Source organism: Schistocerca serialis, chromosome 5 (genome assembly GCF_023864345.2).
Source record: "Schistocerca serialis cubense isolate TAMUIC-IGC-003099 chromosome 5, iqSchSeri2.2, whole genome shotgun sequence".
Classification (NCBI taxonomy): domain Eukaryota; kingdom Metazoa; phylum Arthropoda; class Insecta; order Orthoptera; family Acrididae; genus Schistocerca; species Schistocerca serialis.
The window spans coordinates 483,517,189-483,536,422 of record NC_064642.1 but is presented as its reverse complement, the minus strand read 5'-3'; the positions used below and the strand labels follow the sequence as shown (position 1 = coordinate 483,536,422).

The following is a 19,234-nucleotide window of genomic DNA, read 5'->3' as shown; positions in this document are numbered from 1 at the left end:
CTCATCATTCACAATCCCGAGCGCTTTCCGATAAAGGAATGCTATTACTACACTGAAGGTACTAGAGACCTATCACTTTCCCATACAACTGCCACTCCTATCTACATCCGGCCATGGTTCCCACTCGAGATGACTCAGAGCCTTCTATACCGACCGTTCGATGTATGCCTGCTCACTTCCTCAGCCGTGCACGGCTCTTGTTCATGCCATTTATTGTTTCTCATCTTCTGTTACGGTACTGCCGCCTCGTTTTCTTAATCCATTTACTGGCATCACTAACTTTCTGCCTTACTTGCCCGTGAGCAGCAGCAGCACCACGTATCGATAAGTGCACTGTTGTACCATCTCTGGAGAGACCGATGGTATTCCCGGGTGAACGTGTGTCTGGAAGTCAGTTGGAGACGGACCAGCGCAGTCGGGACGAAGCAGCAGCGAAGTAAAGGCCAGAGCGTCGGCGAGGCGCTGACTGCCAGTGCTCGCTGACCGCTGGTGACACACATGAACTGTCTGACGGAGGGTGATTGGAGAGGGACGACCGTTGGTTGGTCGTTCAGTTGGATGTCTCATCGGCCAGCATATATTTGGTCCTTTCACCGTTTCCGGGCCTGGGCAGTCGATCGGTTGGCATGGAGCAGAAAAGAAGTACCCGTCGCGCAGAGTCGGGCCGGAGCCGCTGGCGGCGTGCACGCATGGTTGGAGTGTGAGGCGCTACTTGCGAGTGCTACGAAGTTCGACGCCCACCGATCTTGGACATGAGAGTTGAGTCCTCACTTAACCTACTATCGAGCCTCAGCTGTTTACATTTCTTAGTTTAATCCTTGTTGTCGCTTTTGGGGCATTCCAGTGAGCAACTACGTGTGTGTTTTCAAGTTGGCTAAGATTCCAGCCGTCTTCCTGTGCAGCTTAACTTAATTTATTCCCTGATATTGAAGTTGACCAGTGGTATCTCCTGCCTTGTGGCCGTTGACGTTCTGGTTACCTGCCCTGGTCGTTGACGTAATTTTAGGCAGTGTATTTTTGTTATATACTACATCATCGCTTTCACTTTACTTGCTGGCTAACCTCAAAATAGTTTGAGACTAAGTATTGAATTTCATGACCCTAGTACGTTTGGTGAGTGCTTAAAAGCTACTAGTATGACATTTAATGCTACTGTCAATCTTTGCATCTTCAAGTCGACCTACTGATGATGTTCTGCCTTCCCTCTCGGACTGACTAGGTGGATGTGCGCGAAAACGTAGAATGTGGTTTACTGATGTAAGTACCCTATTGTTTCTATGTATATACATGTCAACATATCTTAAGGAAACCTCCTGAAAGTTCCCCTAGAAGTAGCCAAAAGAAGAAGTTAAACAGACAGCCATCAGTTTGAGAGGAATACATGAAGAAGTCTGTACTTACAAGAGACCTTTATTCGAAAATTACTGGACTGTTGTGAAAATTGAGCCAGTGAATTCTTACCAACGTATACCATTTCTGATGTGTTAGCAAATAAAAATATTATTACAAATCTTTGTTGTTTTTCTTATTCAACTACTTCGTCATTACATAATGTAAGGTGTAGACATTGTAGCTCAGTTGGTTAGATATTGCGTTGTAGTGACTGCACATATTATTATTATTATTATTATTATTATTATTATTATAATCATTATAAATGTTCATTTTTTTATAAAAGCTCATTGCATACAAAACCTGATGTAGTCAGTATTACGCCAGGGTGGGTGAAGCATCAGGGCTTTGTTTTAAGTGACTGGTCCTGAGATGGTGTGGAAGAAGACCAGAAGAAGAAGAACGGGATACTCCTACAAGATAATATACAAGCGATAATAGTAGGTCCATTACATTGCACCAAGACAAATGTTCTCATGTCACTATTAACACACCCAGATGAAGTCTGCTTTGAGCATGTATGTGCATTTTCAAAAACACTGTTTCAGCTGAAGTAACAGCTACTGCGAAAGATACTACAGAATGTATATGGTGCAACAGACATTAAATTCACTCAAAGCAGTGAAATCCTCCTGCCAGAAAAAGTAAACCCAAACACAGTGTTCGTATATGACAATGTTGCTTCGGAAAACCAGAATCAAATTCTACGATATTTCTGTTTTGATCTTCACATGGGCGTCGACACACTTTATTCGACTCAACATTTACTGGAACCCAGAAACAGTTGGTGAGGGACAATGCAAATCTCATTATAGCTTCCGAATAAGACAATTTGGCTTTAAAACACATTTACCAGGTGCGTATAGGAAGCGACACGTCATCCAATGTGCAAATTGCTGGAATCACTCATAGTACAGGTTTCTCATAATTGATAAATCAAGAAAACTGAATGACAGTAGGTATAGATGGAACTTCCAGGAGTTTCTTTATGTGCTGTGAAGAAGGTGATCAGTATGTTAGCATTAATTGCACCATGGACAAGTTCCCACGCATGTCAGGCCCGCAGCCTGAGAGGACTGGTGTGCACACACACAAAATGAGTCTGTATATACATGGAAAATGGAAATTAAGGAGCTACAGGCGTATGTCCAGACCCTTCTAAGACTGATCAACAAGTTAAATGCTAGGTGTTAAGAGACTAGAGACATACATCCAGATCATTCTGAGAAAGAAGTAGATGACTTAGCTGTAAAGATTGATGGCACTGAAAGTACATCACTTCACTGAAAAGGTTGAGAGAAATGTGCAGTCTGAGAAACAGCCCACTTAGTGTATAATAAGACATAAACTAAGCATAAGATCATTACTGCACAGAAGGCTGTTCGAGAGACGTTACAGCTACTAAGGTTAGGACATTTGGATTGAGAGCAGACACAGAGAGAGAACTCCGAATCAGTTACTGAATCTTTTGATGAACTTTCAGTGAAATTACATAATGATGACAATGATGCTATTGCTAGTCACTGTCACAGCAATGCTAGCATAGGCAAAACATTAGGTGTCATTGTTGAAAAAACATACATGTTGGACATACATCCTGTAAGGTTAAATGAAAAAAACCAATAGAGAGAGGCGATAAGGAATTTCAAAGAACACCAGGTGTACTGAATATCATTTTCCTAAAACACTCAGAGACAGTACAATTTTCATCCAAAAGATCCGGAGATGTGTAGTGAAATACTACAAATGACCAGAGCACACATGAAAGAGAAACCGACGCTGTATAAAAGCATCATTACTAGATGGTCAGTACAGCAGTGTTGAAGTTATTGACATTCAGCATAAAAGTGTCAGCTATCAGCCCCATCAGTTTATACATACTACAATGAACCCAATGAAATAAACGATTCTGTAACAGATTCAAATGCTTCTTCGAGTGGTCTCTTTCCCAGTGCCTTAACCTCATCAAAAGTCGTTTCTCCCAAATAACCTTGTGCATTTCGATGACGTTATGTTTTGTCGTCATGTCGTTACATATTGCATCATCCCTTGCACTTTACTTGTTGACTAAGCTCAAAACTAAGTATTGAATTCCACGATACTTTTGATGAGTGCTTCAAATCTACTAGTATGAGATTTAATACTACTGTCAAGCGTCTGCATTTTCAAGTCGACACACAGATGATGTTCTGCCTTCCCTCTCGGACTGACTAGGTGGATGTGCACGAAAACGTAGAATGTTGTTTAATGATGTAATTACCCTATTGTTTCTATGTATGTACATGTCAACATATCTTAAGGAAACCTCCTAAAAGTTCCGCCAGTGGTAGCCATCACCCAACTGTCACAGATAATCGATATCCAAAACGTTGTGCTACATATGATTCCAGAAATCTTCGTATGAAGTTGGAAATTCATTAAATATCGCGTAAGTTCCTAAAAGTGCCTCGTAAACATGTTTTAAATTTATATTTTCTTGCCTGAAGGCAATAATAAGGTTTGCATTACCTCATGTCCGTTGCTTTGGGATTTGAGAACATGTCTCACTTAGGTAGAAGTTTTCAAACCGTCTAAGCCTGTCAAACCGGAAGTATTTTCGTATTCGACAATGATTTTCGAAAGTGACATTCTTGAATATAATATAATAGATGTCACTCATTCGTGTTTGGAACAAGACATTGCAGAAGAAAAACATAAAAGATCTCCCAGCATGTCACATCGTAATCGAATATTAGGTGATCAAGCCAAAGCAATATGTACGAGCAAGGATATTGGTATAGGATAGCGCATTGCAGCGTTTATAGTTGATAACATTACGTGTGGTAAAGTGAAGTAGGGCTTGGGTTTCAACCGTGTTACGAATTCTGTACGTCATGCGCTGAAGAAAATGAAGAAGAAGAAGACAAAGATGAAGACTAAGAAGGGCTGTCTCAAAAACTGTATCCTCACTGCAGTGTATGCTCATGGCATTTGAGACACAGGTGTTTGAGTGTCTGTTGCAGTCAGGGAGGAATCGATGCCCAGACAGCCTCCTAACTGATTATGGTGGAGAGTTTTATAATTGGTATTTCAAGACTCTGATGTGCGGTATGGAATATATCAATACTCAACATTCACCCACCTGAAGGCGAGTATCGTAGAAAGTCTGAAGAGAACAATAAAAGGTCAAATGTGGAAGCATTTTAATTTCCGCAGGCCATGGAAATGGATAGATATCCTCCCAGAAATAATTGCATTGTATAATCAAACCAAACATAGAACAATAAAAATGAGACCAATCGATGTTCATGGACTCATGGATTCAGTGTACTATCGCATTAAAATGCTGGGTACATGTAAGCAGAAATTTATTGTAGTTTAGTTGGTACATATCTCAAAACACAAGACATCATTTGGAAATCATACCTCAAAAACTGGTCAAATGTGGTATTCACAGTTTCCAAAGGGCGTAGAACAGTTCCCAGAAATTACATCTTAAAAGACGGCAATGGCACTGAGATTTCAGGATGTCTTTGTACAGATGAAATGCAGAAGAGCTCAAATGGTTCAAATGGGTCTGAGCACTATGGGATTTACCATCTGAGGTCATCAGTCCCCTATAATTAGAACTACTTAAGCCTAACTAACCTAAGGACATCACACACATCCATGCCCGAGGCAGGATTAGAACCTGTGACCGTAACAGTCGCGCGGTTCCGGACTGAAGCGCCTAGAACCGCTCGGCGACAGAGGCCGCCAGAAGAGCTCAGAACCAAACATTTCTTATAGGGCGTGTCATAAGATGTCAGGAAAATAGAGCACTTATTAAATGCCTTTGTTTTCCTGCAACACAAAACAGCTGGATTCATACTGACAATTTGCTATATAATGGAGTGCACAGTACACAACCAACACAGTAGCATAACACACGCAATATAGGAGACACATTATAAGAGGTGCTGGAATTGCCGACAAACTTCCAGTTGAATTGCACATTTGAGAATATAACTATTGTGGACCTGGAACAAAGCTTCGTGGCGATAAGGAGACACAAAAGTTCTCCGAGCGCTTCACATAAAGCCAAGGCAATACCTGCCAGCAGGGATAATGGTATAAGACAGCGCATTGTAGCGCTTATAGTTAATAAAATTATGCATGGTGAAGTTACGAAAATGTTAGCTGATACAGGCAGGACAATACGTGAGAGCAAGGATATTGGTATAGGACAGCGCGCTGTAGCGCTTATAGGTGTTAAAACTAGGCGTGGTAAAATTACGTTGGGCTTGGGCTTCAACCGAGTTACGAATGCTGCACGTCTTGCGCTTAAGAAGAAGAAGACAACGATGAGGAATAAGAAGGACTGTCTCAAAAACTGTATCCTCACGGCAACGTATGCAGCTAAAAGTGCCCTGCAGCATAAAGGACCGATTGAAGCACCCCAGGCTTTGCCGATACCCAAGACATCAGGAGCCGGCCGAAGTGGCCGTGCGGTTAAAGGCGCTGCAGTCTGGAACCGCGAGACCGCTACGGTCGCAGGTTCGAATCCTGCCTCGGGCATGGATGTTTGTGATGTCCTTAGGTTAGTTAGGTTTAACTAGTTCTAAGTTCTAGGGGACTAATGACCTCAGCAGTTGAGTCCCATAGTGCTCAGAGCCATTTTTGAACCAAGTCATCAGGCGGTATTATCCGCTTCCCCTTCCCTGCCCCCACAGGTAGCTCAGCAAAAGGTTCACTGGCTGGTGATGCTGCAGCTATTGCCAGTACAGTCACGAATGCACAGAACTCCCAGGAGCAGCTAGAGAACGTAAGAAGACATCACAACATGATGGACGGAAGCAGCAGCCATCGAAAAAGGACTACACCTGAAACCATACAAGTAAGAATTAGGTCTCTTCATAAATTAAAAGAAGCCCGTTAGCTATCCTACACAACAGAAAACTTACAAACTACCCTACTGGCAGACCACTTACACATACAGATCTGCTCAAGTCCGTTAGGAAGAAATCCACCTTCCAAGATTCCGTGGTGTGTTTACGCAGGATACATTACCGAAAACTACACTACTGGCCATTAACATTGCTACACGACGAAGATGACGTGCTACAGACGCGAAATTTAACCGACAGGAAGAAGATGCTATGATATGCAAATGATTAGCTTTTCAGAGCTTTCACACAAGGCTGGTGCCGGTGGCGACACCTACAACGTGCTGACATGAGGAACGTTTCCAACCTATTTCTCATACACAAACAGCAGTTGACCGGCGTTGCCTGGTGAAACGTTGTTACGATGCCTCGTGTAAGGAGGAGAAATGCGTACCATCACGTTTCCGACTTTGATAAAGGTCGGATTGTAGCCTATCGCGATTGCGGTTTATCGTATCGCGACATTGCTGCTCGCGTTGGTCGAGATCCAATGACTGTTAACAGAATATGGAATCGGTGGGTTCAGGAGGGTAATACGGAACGGCGTGCTGGACCCCAACGGCCTCGTATCACTAGTAGTCGAGATGACAGGCATCTTATCAGCATGGCTGTAACGGATTGTGCAGCCACGTCTCGATCACTGAGTCAACAGATGGGGACGATTGCAAGACAATAACCATCTGCACGAACAGTTCGATGACGTGTGCAGCAGCATGGATTATCAGCTTGGAGACCATAGCTGCTGTTACCCTTGACGCTGCATCACAGGCAGGAGCGCCTGCGACGGTGTACTCAACGACGAACCTGTGTGCATTAAAGGAAAAACGTCATTTTTTTCGGATGTATTCAGTTTCCTTTTACAGCATCATGATGGTCGTATCCGTGTTTGGCGACATCGCGGTGAACGCACATTGGAAACATGTATTCGTCATCGCCATACTGGCGTATCACCCAGCGTGATGGTATGGGGTGCCATTGGTTACACGTCTCGGTCACCTCTTGTTCGCATTGACGGCACTTTCAACAGTGGACGTTACATTTCAGATGTGTTACGACCCGTGGCTCTACCCTTCATTCGATCCCTGCGAAACCGTACATTTCAGCAGGATAATGCACGACCGCTTGTTGCAGGTCCCGTACGGGCCTTTCTGGATACAGAAAATGTTTGACTGCTGCCGTGGCCAGCACATACTCCAGATCCCTCACCAATTGAAAACGTCTGGTAAATGGTGGCCGAGCAACTGGCTCGTCACAATATGCCAGTCACTACTCTTGATGAACTGTGGTATCGTGTTGAAGATGCATGGGCAGCTGTACCTGTACACGCCATCCAAGCTCTGTTTGACACAATACCCGGGCGTATCAAGGCCGTTATTACGGCCAGAGGTGGTTGTTCTGGGTACTGATTTCTCAGGATCTATGCACCCAACTTGCGTGAAAATGTAATCACATGTCAGTTCTAGTATAATATATTTGTCCAATGAATACCTGTTTATCATGTGCATTTCTTCTTGTTGTAGCAATTTTAATGGCCAGTAGTGTATGTGGAAATCCGGTGAATGTGGAATTGCGAATTTAGATGTAGCGGGGGACCAGGAACACATGTTAAGAAAAATACAAATAACGTCTACTATTCCGACTCATTTAGAGACCTGCAATCAGGAGAAGAGTTACAACGATACTTTATACCGATAAAAGACCTATGTTCCACAATTCTCATCACCGCCAAGACATTAATACCTACTTATGTGGGCATCTCCGTATCATGTTCCTCCTAATGTTTATGAAGAAGCATGTACGAGGGCTGGTCGGAAATTAAGGTCCGATCGGGTGTGAAACGAAAACCACAGTGAGAATCTTTTTTTTTTTTATTCGCAACAGTTAGGCACATCTTCCATTTACCTCTCTAAGTATTCACCGCTCCCACTTAGACATTTGTCGTGGCGTTGTACAAACTATCTAGTACCCTCATCGCAGAATGCAGCCGCCTATGCTTTCCGCCAATTCTCTACGCTGGTCTGCCTTTCGTTATTTGTTCCAAAATGATGTCTTCGTAGCCAGCGGTTCATGTGAGAAGAGATTAACAATGGAGGGAGCCAATTACGGGCTGTAGTGTGGGTGATCAAACACTTCCCATCGAAAACGCTGCAGGAGCGTCTTAATTGCCCTTGCAGAATACGGCTGAAAGCTGCCTTGAAGAAAGAAACGCATGACATGTTATGTGGGCTGTACAGCTTCAGGCGGAATCTCTCACCAGGTCCACGTACTTGGCGGGATACACTATTGTTTTAGGCATTTCTACGTGATTCCTTTGAGCTCTTAACTCAAAAGAGCGACTTGAAACGATCGCCAGGCACACTAAATACACTACCTAACACATCTGTGCAACGTTCCATCGGATTTCCACAGTGTTTTCCATTTTGCACCTAATTGGGCCTTACTTTCCGAATACGCCTCGTATGTGAGAAGGTACATTAAGCACCCACGTGTCACTTAAAGTTAAGGTGCAGTATTTTACACTTTGACTTTACAAGAACGATCGTCAGTATTACGTAAGAGTTTCTTCCCACTGACTGATTTAAGCAACAGGAAGTGGAGTATTGTGCTGACTGGACTGGAGACATACAACAGCATTCAGAATATCACAGAGGCGAACAACAAACATCGTTTGGAAATTAATGATGGAAAATAAATTGTGGAAACAGATTCTGGTGTATACAATATTGACGATTTAAACTAGGTTTAAAATGGTCTAGAAAAGTGGTTGTGCTTATCAGGTTTCACAAAGGACAGGCTTTGAAGAAGGATTCTAATAAAGTTTACAGATCCGAAAGACAGTGGATATATTTCTTGTCAGTACAATCTATGTTGGATGTTAACATTGCAACAAACTCTTACCTCAGCAACAGATTGATTCATACGATTTACGGATTCTTATTAGTTCTAACAGGGTATACGATCGTTGAGACCCTTACAAATGCAGTTTACGTCCCAGTCACAGGTCAGACATTGGAGCTGCTTATTGTGGACCAGGATGATCAACCTGTCAACGTTCTTAGTGAGAAAATCATTGTACGCCTACATCTAAAGTGACTTTGAATAAGCAGAGACTGGGAAGTGGCGGCGACGACGTTCAACCAGCCAGGACCTGTTGGAAGCAAAAGGGACAACCTTCAACTTGCCGGAGCAGAAGTGTTGGTGGCAATTTTCAACCAGTCAGGGATTGCAGCGTCCCCATATTGTCAACGAATACAGCATGGGCATAAGGTATAAAACAAATGTGCACAATGCACAGCATGGCACTTCACAACAGAACAGCAATGTGATAGCACATGGAAAGCAAAATTTCTTAAATCAGTTGGTCTGAAACCGTACAACGACGACGTTCGATATAACTAGATCAGTGTAATATGAAGAGTGTAGGAATATTGTACAACAAGAATACTTCTTCCATAAACCTTATGCATCAACCACATTTCATAAGAATGATGAAATTAGGATTGTCATCCAACACCAAGAAGCTTCAACCCCCACCCCACCCCACCAGGCAGGAGTTTCATGTATCTTGATGGATTACTTACAAAAAAGGGATGGTGCTGCTACAGTGCCATTCAACATTACAAATAATACTTCAGCATTCCTGAACTTAATGGGGCCGAGATTTACTGTATACGCAATGTAGGAGTAACATCAGCTCTTACAACATATGTCTCTTATTTTTCTTCCGATTTAAACGATTTAGAATATGCTGGTTCATTCATAAACGAGCCGGTGCATAGAACGGTTGAAGAGTACGAGAGATTTACTGCATGTACCTGCATACCTTTAACACTGCTTTTGGTATATTTTGAGGACATGCAGCAAATTATTCTGAATGCCAAACACTGACTTATTCTAGTATGGAGTGCATCTCATACATTCCAGCAGCTCAAGAGGAGAACAAGATCACCATCAACAAAATAATATGGGAAATGTCACTCATCACCATATCGGATTAGTAGCATTTGAAACTTTAGAAAGTTCTGAATGCCATTGTGTTTCTACCATTATCTATCTGTTCATGAGTGGTTTTCGAGTACATGGTGCTACCGAGTGCAAGCAGACAGACATGATCTGTTAAAATCTATACTCAATTGGAGACGCCAAGGTTCATCATACTTTTGTTTCAGACCAATAGAAGAGAGAATATAGCAAATAGTTTCACTAAATTTGACAATTGCATGTTAACTAATGCCAGAGTCTACGTGAACGCCGAATTCTACCTATATAACTTATACATGCAGTGGAATGAAAATGTATACAATGTAGCTTATGACATGTTTGCTAGGTTCCATGCTTCACACTACGATGAAGAAGATGGATGTCTAGTCTGACCTCAGAAATTCAAGAAGCTGGCCCCAATCATAGTAATACACTGCTCAAAACAGAACGAGATAATTACATCTGGACCTATAAATGTACGAATTGAATTTGAATCTTTGGCAGATTTCCCAAAACACACTTCAATGCCTGCTCTAGTTCTGCATGACCATGTGATTAACTAATGCCCGCTCAATGGTGTCTCGCAACAAGCTGTATAAATGAACAAGTGCTTTGCTGTACCCAGAGCATTTCATAATGGTATCTGAAGGTGTGAACATAATTGCAGATGCTCAGGGTTTCTATGATGATGAGTGCAGACAGTTCATGTTTAAAGCTATTGCATTCATAGCACACACAGAAGTTGCCCGAATAATGGAGACATTCTCAGCAAATACTGCTACAGGAAGGTCTTTCAAGGATGTGAAGTGTGTTGAACATTGAAGAGTGTAAAGTGGTTAGGACATGCAGGATAGGATTCACTGGGCTGATCCATGTATACCCTATAAAGATATGGTGATGTCGCTTTGACTATTTGACCACATGGATCCCATCATCACGTGTATGTGTCAAATCTTCAAATTTGCAGCTATTCAACTTCTGGAATTCTGTGGGTGTCTTGCTCTCCACCAACTCTGAAAGGAGAAGAAGATGCATGACAATAGCGTTGTGTCTGCTTATGAAAATGTAAAATTACTTTTAAGCTGGATGAAAAATGATTGATTTTTTATCTCAAAATCTAGGTATGATTTTTCACCTTGTTCCCACTTTCACAGAATACAGTTTTCCCAGCTACTGTGTCTACGGTTTTCCTCAAGTACTGATGATATCATTTTAGATATGTTTGCTATACGTCTTTCAAAGTGGGCACAATCATGTGCTTCCTGCTCCTATAGGCCAGTTCTCGCTGCCAGATAGACGTAATGGCACGCAACCATTCTATATTTTTCGTTATCTTCCACTTTAAACTTCACTTTCATGTTCGAAACTAATGCCATTTGTGTCTTGCACATCCTTTACATATACAATTGGGATAGATTTTTCCATAAATAATAACAAGACAGTTGTACAGTAATGAATTTTTTTCATTTATTAAATTCTCACAGATACTATTTGATTCTTGAGATACAGTTTAGTTATTGAGGTAAAATTTGGTTGTGATATCCAGTGCAGAGAGACTTTTTTATACAATAACAAAAGATTCACTAGTTGAAATATTTACAATTTTCAGATATATAAATCTATGCTACAAACTAATGCATAGATGCTTTCATATATTTACATTTTTCAGATATATAAATCTATGTTAAAGACTAATGCTGAGATAATTTCATTTTTACACTATAACAATCCCATTAGTAGTAATTAGTAGTGTATATATATATATATATATATATATATATATATATATATATTTGTGATGGGCATCGATGCATATGGTACAGAGATATTCTTTTACAAGTGTAATTTTTGTTGACACTTATGGTGCATAGTTATTTTAAAATTCTTGTCTACAAACATGGTGTGCAGATATCTTTTTACAAGGTATACATGTATATATATTTTCAAGTGTACACAGTACACATTCATCACACATATAATATCCATAAATAAATAAATATTTACACAAAGCACACATGAAGACACAATTAGTTACACTACGATAAAAGGGTCATATTATTCTGTACCATTTACTCCCAGTCTCTTTCTCTCACTCTCACTCAATCAGAGTCCCCCCACCCCCCCCCCCTCTCTCAAAAGTGAGTATGGGAGAGTTTCAGTCCCACTGTCACAAGTGGTCCGTTTATCGTCTTGAGGTGACAGGCCAACTTTAGATTGCAGTACATTTTTCACCTTGTGTCCTCTTCATCAAATACTACTTTGCAGCACCATATGCTGCAGCTGTGGCAGAGCACCGTGAATGTCACTGTACAGACATCGCAAATAGTCTTCAATAGAGAGGGTTCTCAATGCTGCACGACACACACTCTCAGCTCGCTTCTGGGTGGCATCTTCCAACATTTTTGCTTGTAGACCTATAAAATCCACAATCGATGACCCATTCACCTCGACTTTCATTAAGCCAGTAACTGTCTCATTCTGTGGAACAATACCATATGGATTATCAGAGGTGTATAAAGATGTGTTCAGTCATTCACTGTGGTATCTCAATGCGCCATGTGGATTGCAGTCGTTCTCCAATAGATGAAACTATCTGTATCCATATAAAGTAATTTAGGATCAGTGAAATGAGGCTTTGTAAATTCATATGACGGCAGTACATGTGGTGTTGGGATAGGTATACGAAGCACAACCCAACATAGATGGGTTTTGTAAACTCTACTGCAACCTTCGCCATCTCCTCAGCAACAAAGCTCTCATTGAATATTGTGACCCATTTAAAATTTGGTCTGGAAATGCAAAATTTCAAGATATTCCCTCCAATTCTCAATTGTTGTGCAGAAAATGGAAATACTGACTAATTTAAAACATCTTTCACAAAGTAACAGGTCATGGAAGCCCTCAGTGTCATATTCAGATCAATATAATCGTTCAGCCAAGGGGGTTGCTCGAAGGAGCGATTGTAACCAATCTCATCCCCAATATGAGACACTTCTGGAGATTACGACAGTGAATAATGCATCTCTACTTATTCCTGTGTTGTCATCAGTTTTGGAGTGGAGCCTCCTTATGGAACTATTTGGTCTGGATACAGTGGCAAATCAGCATGCACGTTATGCAGACTAATAGGGTATGTGTGTTCTGCCTCCATCACATATGCCACATCAGGATCAGCCTCCATGCCCTCGATTTTTCCACCCAATCCCTTGCATTTTTCTCCAAGCCCCCATAGGAAATCCCCAATCAGCAGTGATTGTTTCATGGGGTGCCGGTATATGTTACTGACATCCAAGTACATGATATAACATTAATCAAGAAATGCATGGAACCTCTCACTCACATGTGGGTTATTTGCCTTGGGGTGTCTATGGACATACTGACAAAGCCCTCACGGATCCCCCCCCCCCTTCCTCAAAGAAAAGAACCATATCACCATTGGTCAATAGTTCAATGCTGTGCTTTGTTTTCTTGAGCATAGTAACCCAGGTTCTGTGCAATAAAAGGTGAGATACAGAGAATATGTGGTCATGTGGTCATGCATACACTCTGGAATCTCTCGAAAACATCTGCAAGCAGGTGCACATCTGTGTCTATGTAAAGCTGTATGTACCCTCCCAAAACGCAAGTGTTAAATTCCTACAGAAACATTCACTGCATGCTCACACTCTGCATTTGTTATGGCATCGCCTGTAAGGTTGGTGGAGAACACAGTACAGCAGGTAAAGTGGTTTTGTTGATTTTTGCCATACTCTCCACATATAGTATGGGAAAACCCACTACTTAGACACGAGTTTAAACTTTTTCTCTCTGAGTTGCAGCTCAAGTGTTGTGCATATCCTTCAGAGGTAGAGTTTCAACAAGTTTCGGGAATGATGCTGCCTGAAACGTAGTAAGTCAAGGGATCGGAGCATAATTCTTGGTGTCATTCCCTTGGAGAATGAAATATATTTCTCAACACTCTCAGGCAGTACACTAACCTGATTTTTCGCCCAGCCGAAGTCAGCCAAGTGTTATATAAGAAAGTGGGCGTCAGACGCGTTTAAATTATGAGGGAAAACATGTGTGTGTCGCGGCAATTGATACTTCACGTTGCATGTATTGTGAGCTGCGCCACAGAAATTTCACGTAAGTTGACAGTGGTCCTTATGAGGAGTTTCTACTTTTCTATCTAATGGTAACCCACAAATATGGCAGTCAACTAAGTGATTGTCCAAATCTTCACTCTCCTTCGATCTGGTCATGGGAACATTGTCGCTGTAAAGGTTATCGACCTCCGATGAAAGTTTTTCAAGCTCAACGAAAGCCAGGATTATTCCATACATAAGATCTGTATCATTTAAGGCTCAAATCATAGGAAGATGCAGCGTAGTATGCTGGTGCATGTTTTTTGTGAAGGTAGTATGTGAGGCTGCAGGGTCACCTTCACAGTGGGTTACAGGAGCGAGGAGGCATTTAAAGTCAGTATACACCACAAAAGAGCAACGCTCCTAACGGCGAGCTTTCTTAAATTTTATCAATATAACACGTACTGGGTCCTCGTAAGTGCCACCTTCTAGGTGCTTTGTTTATCTTGTCTGGGGATATGGCATTGAGACACCTTAAGCAAATATGCTTCTTACACCTGTGATTGCTAATTTGGGAGAAAATGAGTCAGGACATGTACCTGATCCAGCAGTAATGATAATTGTCTTTCTCCTTATTTTCCTTATCTGAGAATAGCAGCATGTTCATGTGCTTGTTATGCTCACTAGCAAATTTTGAGAAATGGAAAGGTCTGACGACTGTACGCTTGTTCTGCTCATCTGACTTGCATTTCTCTAGCCCACAACCATGAACCAGTATTCCAGTATTCTGCACCTAAAATTTAGGTTTGTCCTGGATCTTGAAGGGGAACTTGATACCATCAAAGTTATAACACTTACGAAGGTCGATACCTATGTCATATCGAGATGTATGCTGCTAATCTTTAGAGTAAATCCAGGACTGACCATGCAAAACAAGCCTTGTCGGTTTTATTTTTGACATTAACACATGCATTTTTATCTGCTGTATCTTTAGGAAGCTTGTCATAGCTGAAATCTCAGTTTACTGGATCATAGTCATATGTGTGGATATCAAGGTGTAGTATTCGGCGGAGTACCTTAGCTAACTGTCTAATGTCCATCTTGGGAAACCAGTCCAGTATAACTGTTTGGGGGTGTGACAGTCTGATGCACAGCACAGCACTGCATATAATTGTGGGACACTACATATCATTAATAACCTTGAAGAATCCGTTTTCAGAACAGGAAGGCATCCTCTTAGGAAACCTACAGCGTCACGGTACCCTCCTGCTGGATACTCCATCCTAGTGAACGAGATTTACTCCTCAAGGGCGTCTGCATTAATCGAGTATTCTAACTCGATATGGTGCTACTAATCTGATGTCTATTATTATCACTAAATGAACAGAGTAGGGAACTGCAGCTAGCCACAGGATTATTACCACTATTACTACAACTAGTTGACGATGATACTGCTGCTGCTGGCTGCACGGAGGGGCAGGGAGGTGCAGTTACCTTGTAATTCGGTTCAGAATGTGGGCTAGGAGATGACTGTGTTGCCCCAGTGTGAGTACCCTGGCCGGGCCTGTGGCTGCATAGATGTTTATTGCCACAACCTTCAACCAGTTACCTGAGGGATGTTGGGCCATTGACGCCACAGCAGAGCTGGTGAGGGGCAGGGAGTGGTGGCTTCCCGCACTGTGATGAGTGGTGTCTTATGTGGTGTATTTTGCACTCAGGACCTTGTCTACATGGCTGTTTCTTCACTGCCCCTGGTACGTGCTTGAGTCGTGCTTGGGTAGCTCAGATGATAGAGCACTTCCCTGCGAAAGGCAATGGTCCCGAGTTCGAGTATCAGTCTGGCACACAGTTTTAATCAGCCAGGAACTTTCATATCAGCGCACACTCCACTGCAGAGTGAAAATCTTATTCTGGAAACATCCCCCAGGCTGTGGCTAAGCCATGTCTCCGCATAATCCTTTCTTTCAGGAGTGCTAGTTCTGCAAGGTTTCGCAGGAGAGCTTCTGTAAAGTTTGGAAAGTAGGAGACGAGGTACTGGCAGAAGTAATAGGACAGGGAGTGAGTCGTGCTTGGGTAGCCCATCTGGAATTTTTTGAACTCCCCATCGTTTTTCATAATGGGTCAACAGCCCTCCTTCCACCATAACATCGTAGGAGAGGGGGGAAATGTTGGCTGTTTTGAATTTCCCACCTGTTCTTAAATTTCCCACCGTTTTATATGCAGGGCAATTGTCCTATATCAGAAGTGTAGGGGAGAGGAGAAAACTGGTAACTGTGCACTGGTTATGTCATAATGGAAGGGGGGAATCTCGCAACAGTGCAGACTGTCTCAGACCCGGCATTGCTACACTACTAAGAACATATTACGATCAGACTTCACTGACGTCTAGCTTTTTGAAACAGCAACTCATCAGATTCTGTTGCAAAATCATCTCTCCTAAATATTATAGAAATTCTATTAACATCTCTCATCCCATCTTCTCAACTGTAACTGCGTTTCCTCCCATTGTGTCTGACTCTCTGTGGTATGTATTGCATTGATGGAAACTTCCAGAAATTAAGAGCACAGGAATGTCAGGATACGTGACAACACTACACAAGAAATTTAATTACTTCCTTAACTGAATTACTACATTGATTTCCTGTTCCTTGCAAGGTAATACATTACCTACCAATTTGTTTTAGACTACACAAGAGACAGAGTAATAGCAACGATATTGCTAGCTGAGCGGCTGTGCGAGCAAACAGCTTCTGACAAAAAGATAATTATCTTGAAGACCTCTTAGAAAAAAAATTTCAAGAAATAAACAAGTCAATTAATCTTATTTGGAGGGTTAGCAATGGCTGCGAGCGAATCGATGAATTTTAATCACGATAATTACAGTGGGTAACGTCCTCGACTTGACCTACGAAGAAGTCACACTCCACGAGCTGGTCAACTTGAGTACGGTTTATCTGTAACAATGGACGGATTATGGAAGCGTTATGGAGAAATTCAGTACTTCTTCTTCATGTGTAAAGTATTTGGTACATGTCCAGTTTCATTTGACGAGAAGCGTGGAAAAATAACTGTTACAGTTAAGGCGAGATTGTATTGTTTTCTGCTCGCTCTACTAACCCTTTCCTCTGCCCTTTACGCTCTTGTGGTGCGATTACCAGACAGTTATATAACTGTACAGAGTCTCGCAAAGTATTCGGACGCCTGCAATATCTTCTTTGCGACGGCTGCAGCTTTAACGTGTATTCTTCGCAGCTCTACTTTGAAACAAAGACACGTCGAAAGTTTCTGCGAGAAACTTATTTCAGTTGACGCATTTTTGTACGAAGACGATGAAACAGCATACTTACGTCTCGCAACTCTTTTGGTAAGGGGTGTCGTAGCAGTCGTCTTTTATTCAGTGGTCTTTTATACTTATGTTACGTGGCTCATGATATCTATTGTGAAATTTTCTTTGCTGTTGCCTGTTTTTGTCATGCACTTCACGAGTAACGTCGTTATTTTACAATATTTCCTTCTCAATGTGGCATTAAAAATTAGATTTGCAAGGCTGAACAGGTGTATTTTGCAGTTATTCTTCCTTTCTGCAGAAGACGCAGAAGGAGATCTTGACATGAAGATTTCGAAACTCTTAAGTAATACTCCGGAAGAGAAAGATTTACAGTGTGAGGATAAACTTTTTGTCAGGAAGACTTTTGCGTCACTACACTCTGAAGCCCAAAGACTTGTGAACGGACCTAGAAACGATGTACCCTGCTGTAATCAAGTAATGGTGACAGAGGAAGACGCGAGTCAGCTGCGAAATTTGCGCAAAATATATTGCCTCCTTGCTGAAATGAGTAAAGCTGTCAATGCAGCTTACGGAATACAAAATCTCGTAGAAGTGGTCAGCTGTTTCGTGAGCATCGTGACGTACATTTATATCAATGTTGTCGTCTTCTTAAATTTGAAGGTGGTGTGGCCTGAAATACCGAGCAGTCAAGTCATTATCATGTTCTCTATGTGGACTGGACTAATGGTTGGGCGTCTGCTCACCACAGCCTACAGCAGCGACATGGTCGTGCAAGAGACCGTCCGCACACAGCGGCTGGTCCAGAAACTTCTGCTCTTACCGCTGCCTGCTAGAAGCGGCTGTCCAGACGAGCTGCAGCTCTTTGGAGAGCAGATGGCGCGCAGTCGACTGCGCTACAGTGCAGCGGGGTTCTTCACGCTCGACCTGTCTCTGCTGAGGAGCTTCACAGCCACCGTCACCACCTACGTCGTCATCCTCGTCCAGTTCGGACTGTCTGGCGCGAGCAAGCAGCAAAGTGGCAGTGCCGCTGAATGTAGATGTTAACCAAGCAATAAAGTTACACGTACCCGAGAGGACTGTCACATACACAGTTCTGCCATACAGCTATCGGTTCTCATTACCGTTCCAAATTTCCTTCATTCCATGAAATTTAAATGTCTTACGATTCTTCGTCGACTATTACAGATTAGCTACTAACAACTGTAATTTCATCTTAATGCACATATGCTACTATATTAATCAAAGAAGATGTGTTTTATCTGTTTGTTTTATGTATACAATGTTCACAGTACTTCAGTGTGAATATCTGTCAGTGAGATTAACTCATAATTATTGAATGACAATAGGCAAACATTTTATATTTTTCTGGGTATCAAGTTTAATATTATTAGAGATATAGTGTAGAATGACTGTTAATATTTTCCCGTTATGTTTAGAGATGACAAACCAAATGTATCGAACTTAAAAAACACTACGAAACACTTAGAAAGTACTTGTTTAACAGTGATGAAAAAATTTTAAAAGTTAAATGTTACTCATAATCTGGTATTTGATTTTTAATCACATGTTCATTGTTGATATAGATAAATAGAGCTAAATACAGT

At 41.8% G+C, this 19,234-nt stretch overlaps 1 protein-coding gene across 1 annotated transcript; it reads left to right on the top strand.

Moving 5' to 3' along the window:
* The first annotated feature begins 18,173 nt into the window (after nucleotides 1-18,173).
* Nucleotides 18,174-18,674, top strand: LOC126482013 (putative gustatory receptor 2a). Its single transcript, XM_050105981.1, has one exon. It carries the CDS (start codon nucleotides 18,174-18,176, stop codon nucleotides 18,672-18,674), a length of 501 nt encoding a protein of 166 aa, XP_049961938.1.
* The last annotated feature ends 560 nt before the right edge of the window (nucleotides 18,675-19,234 follow it).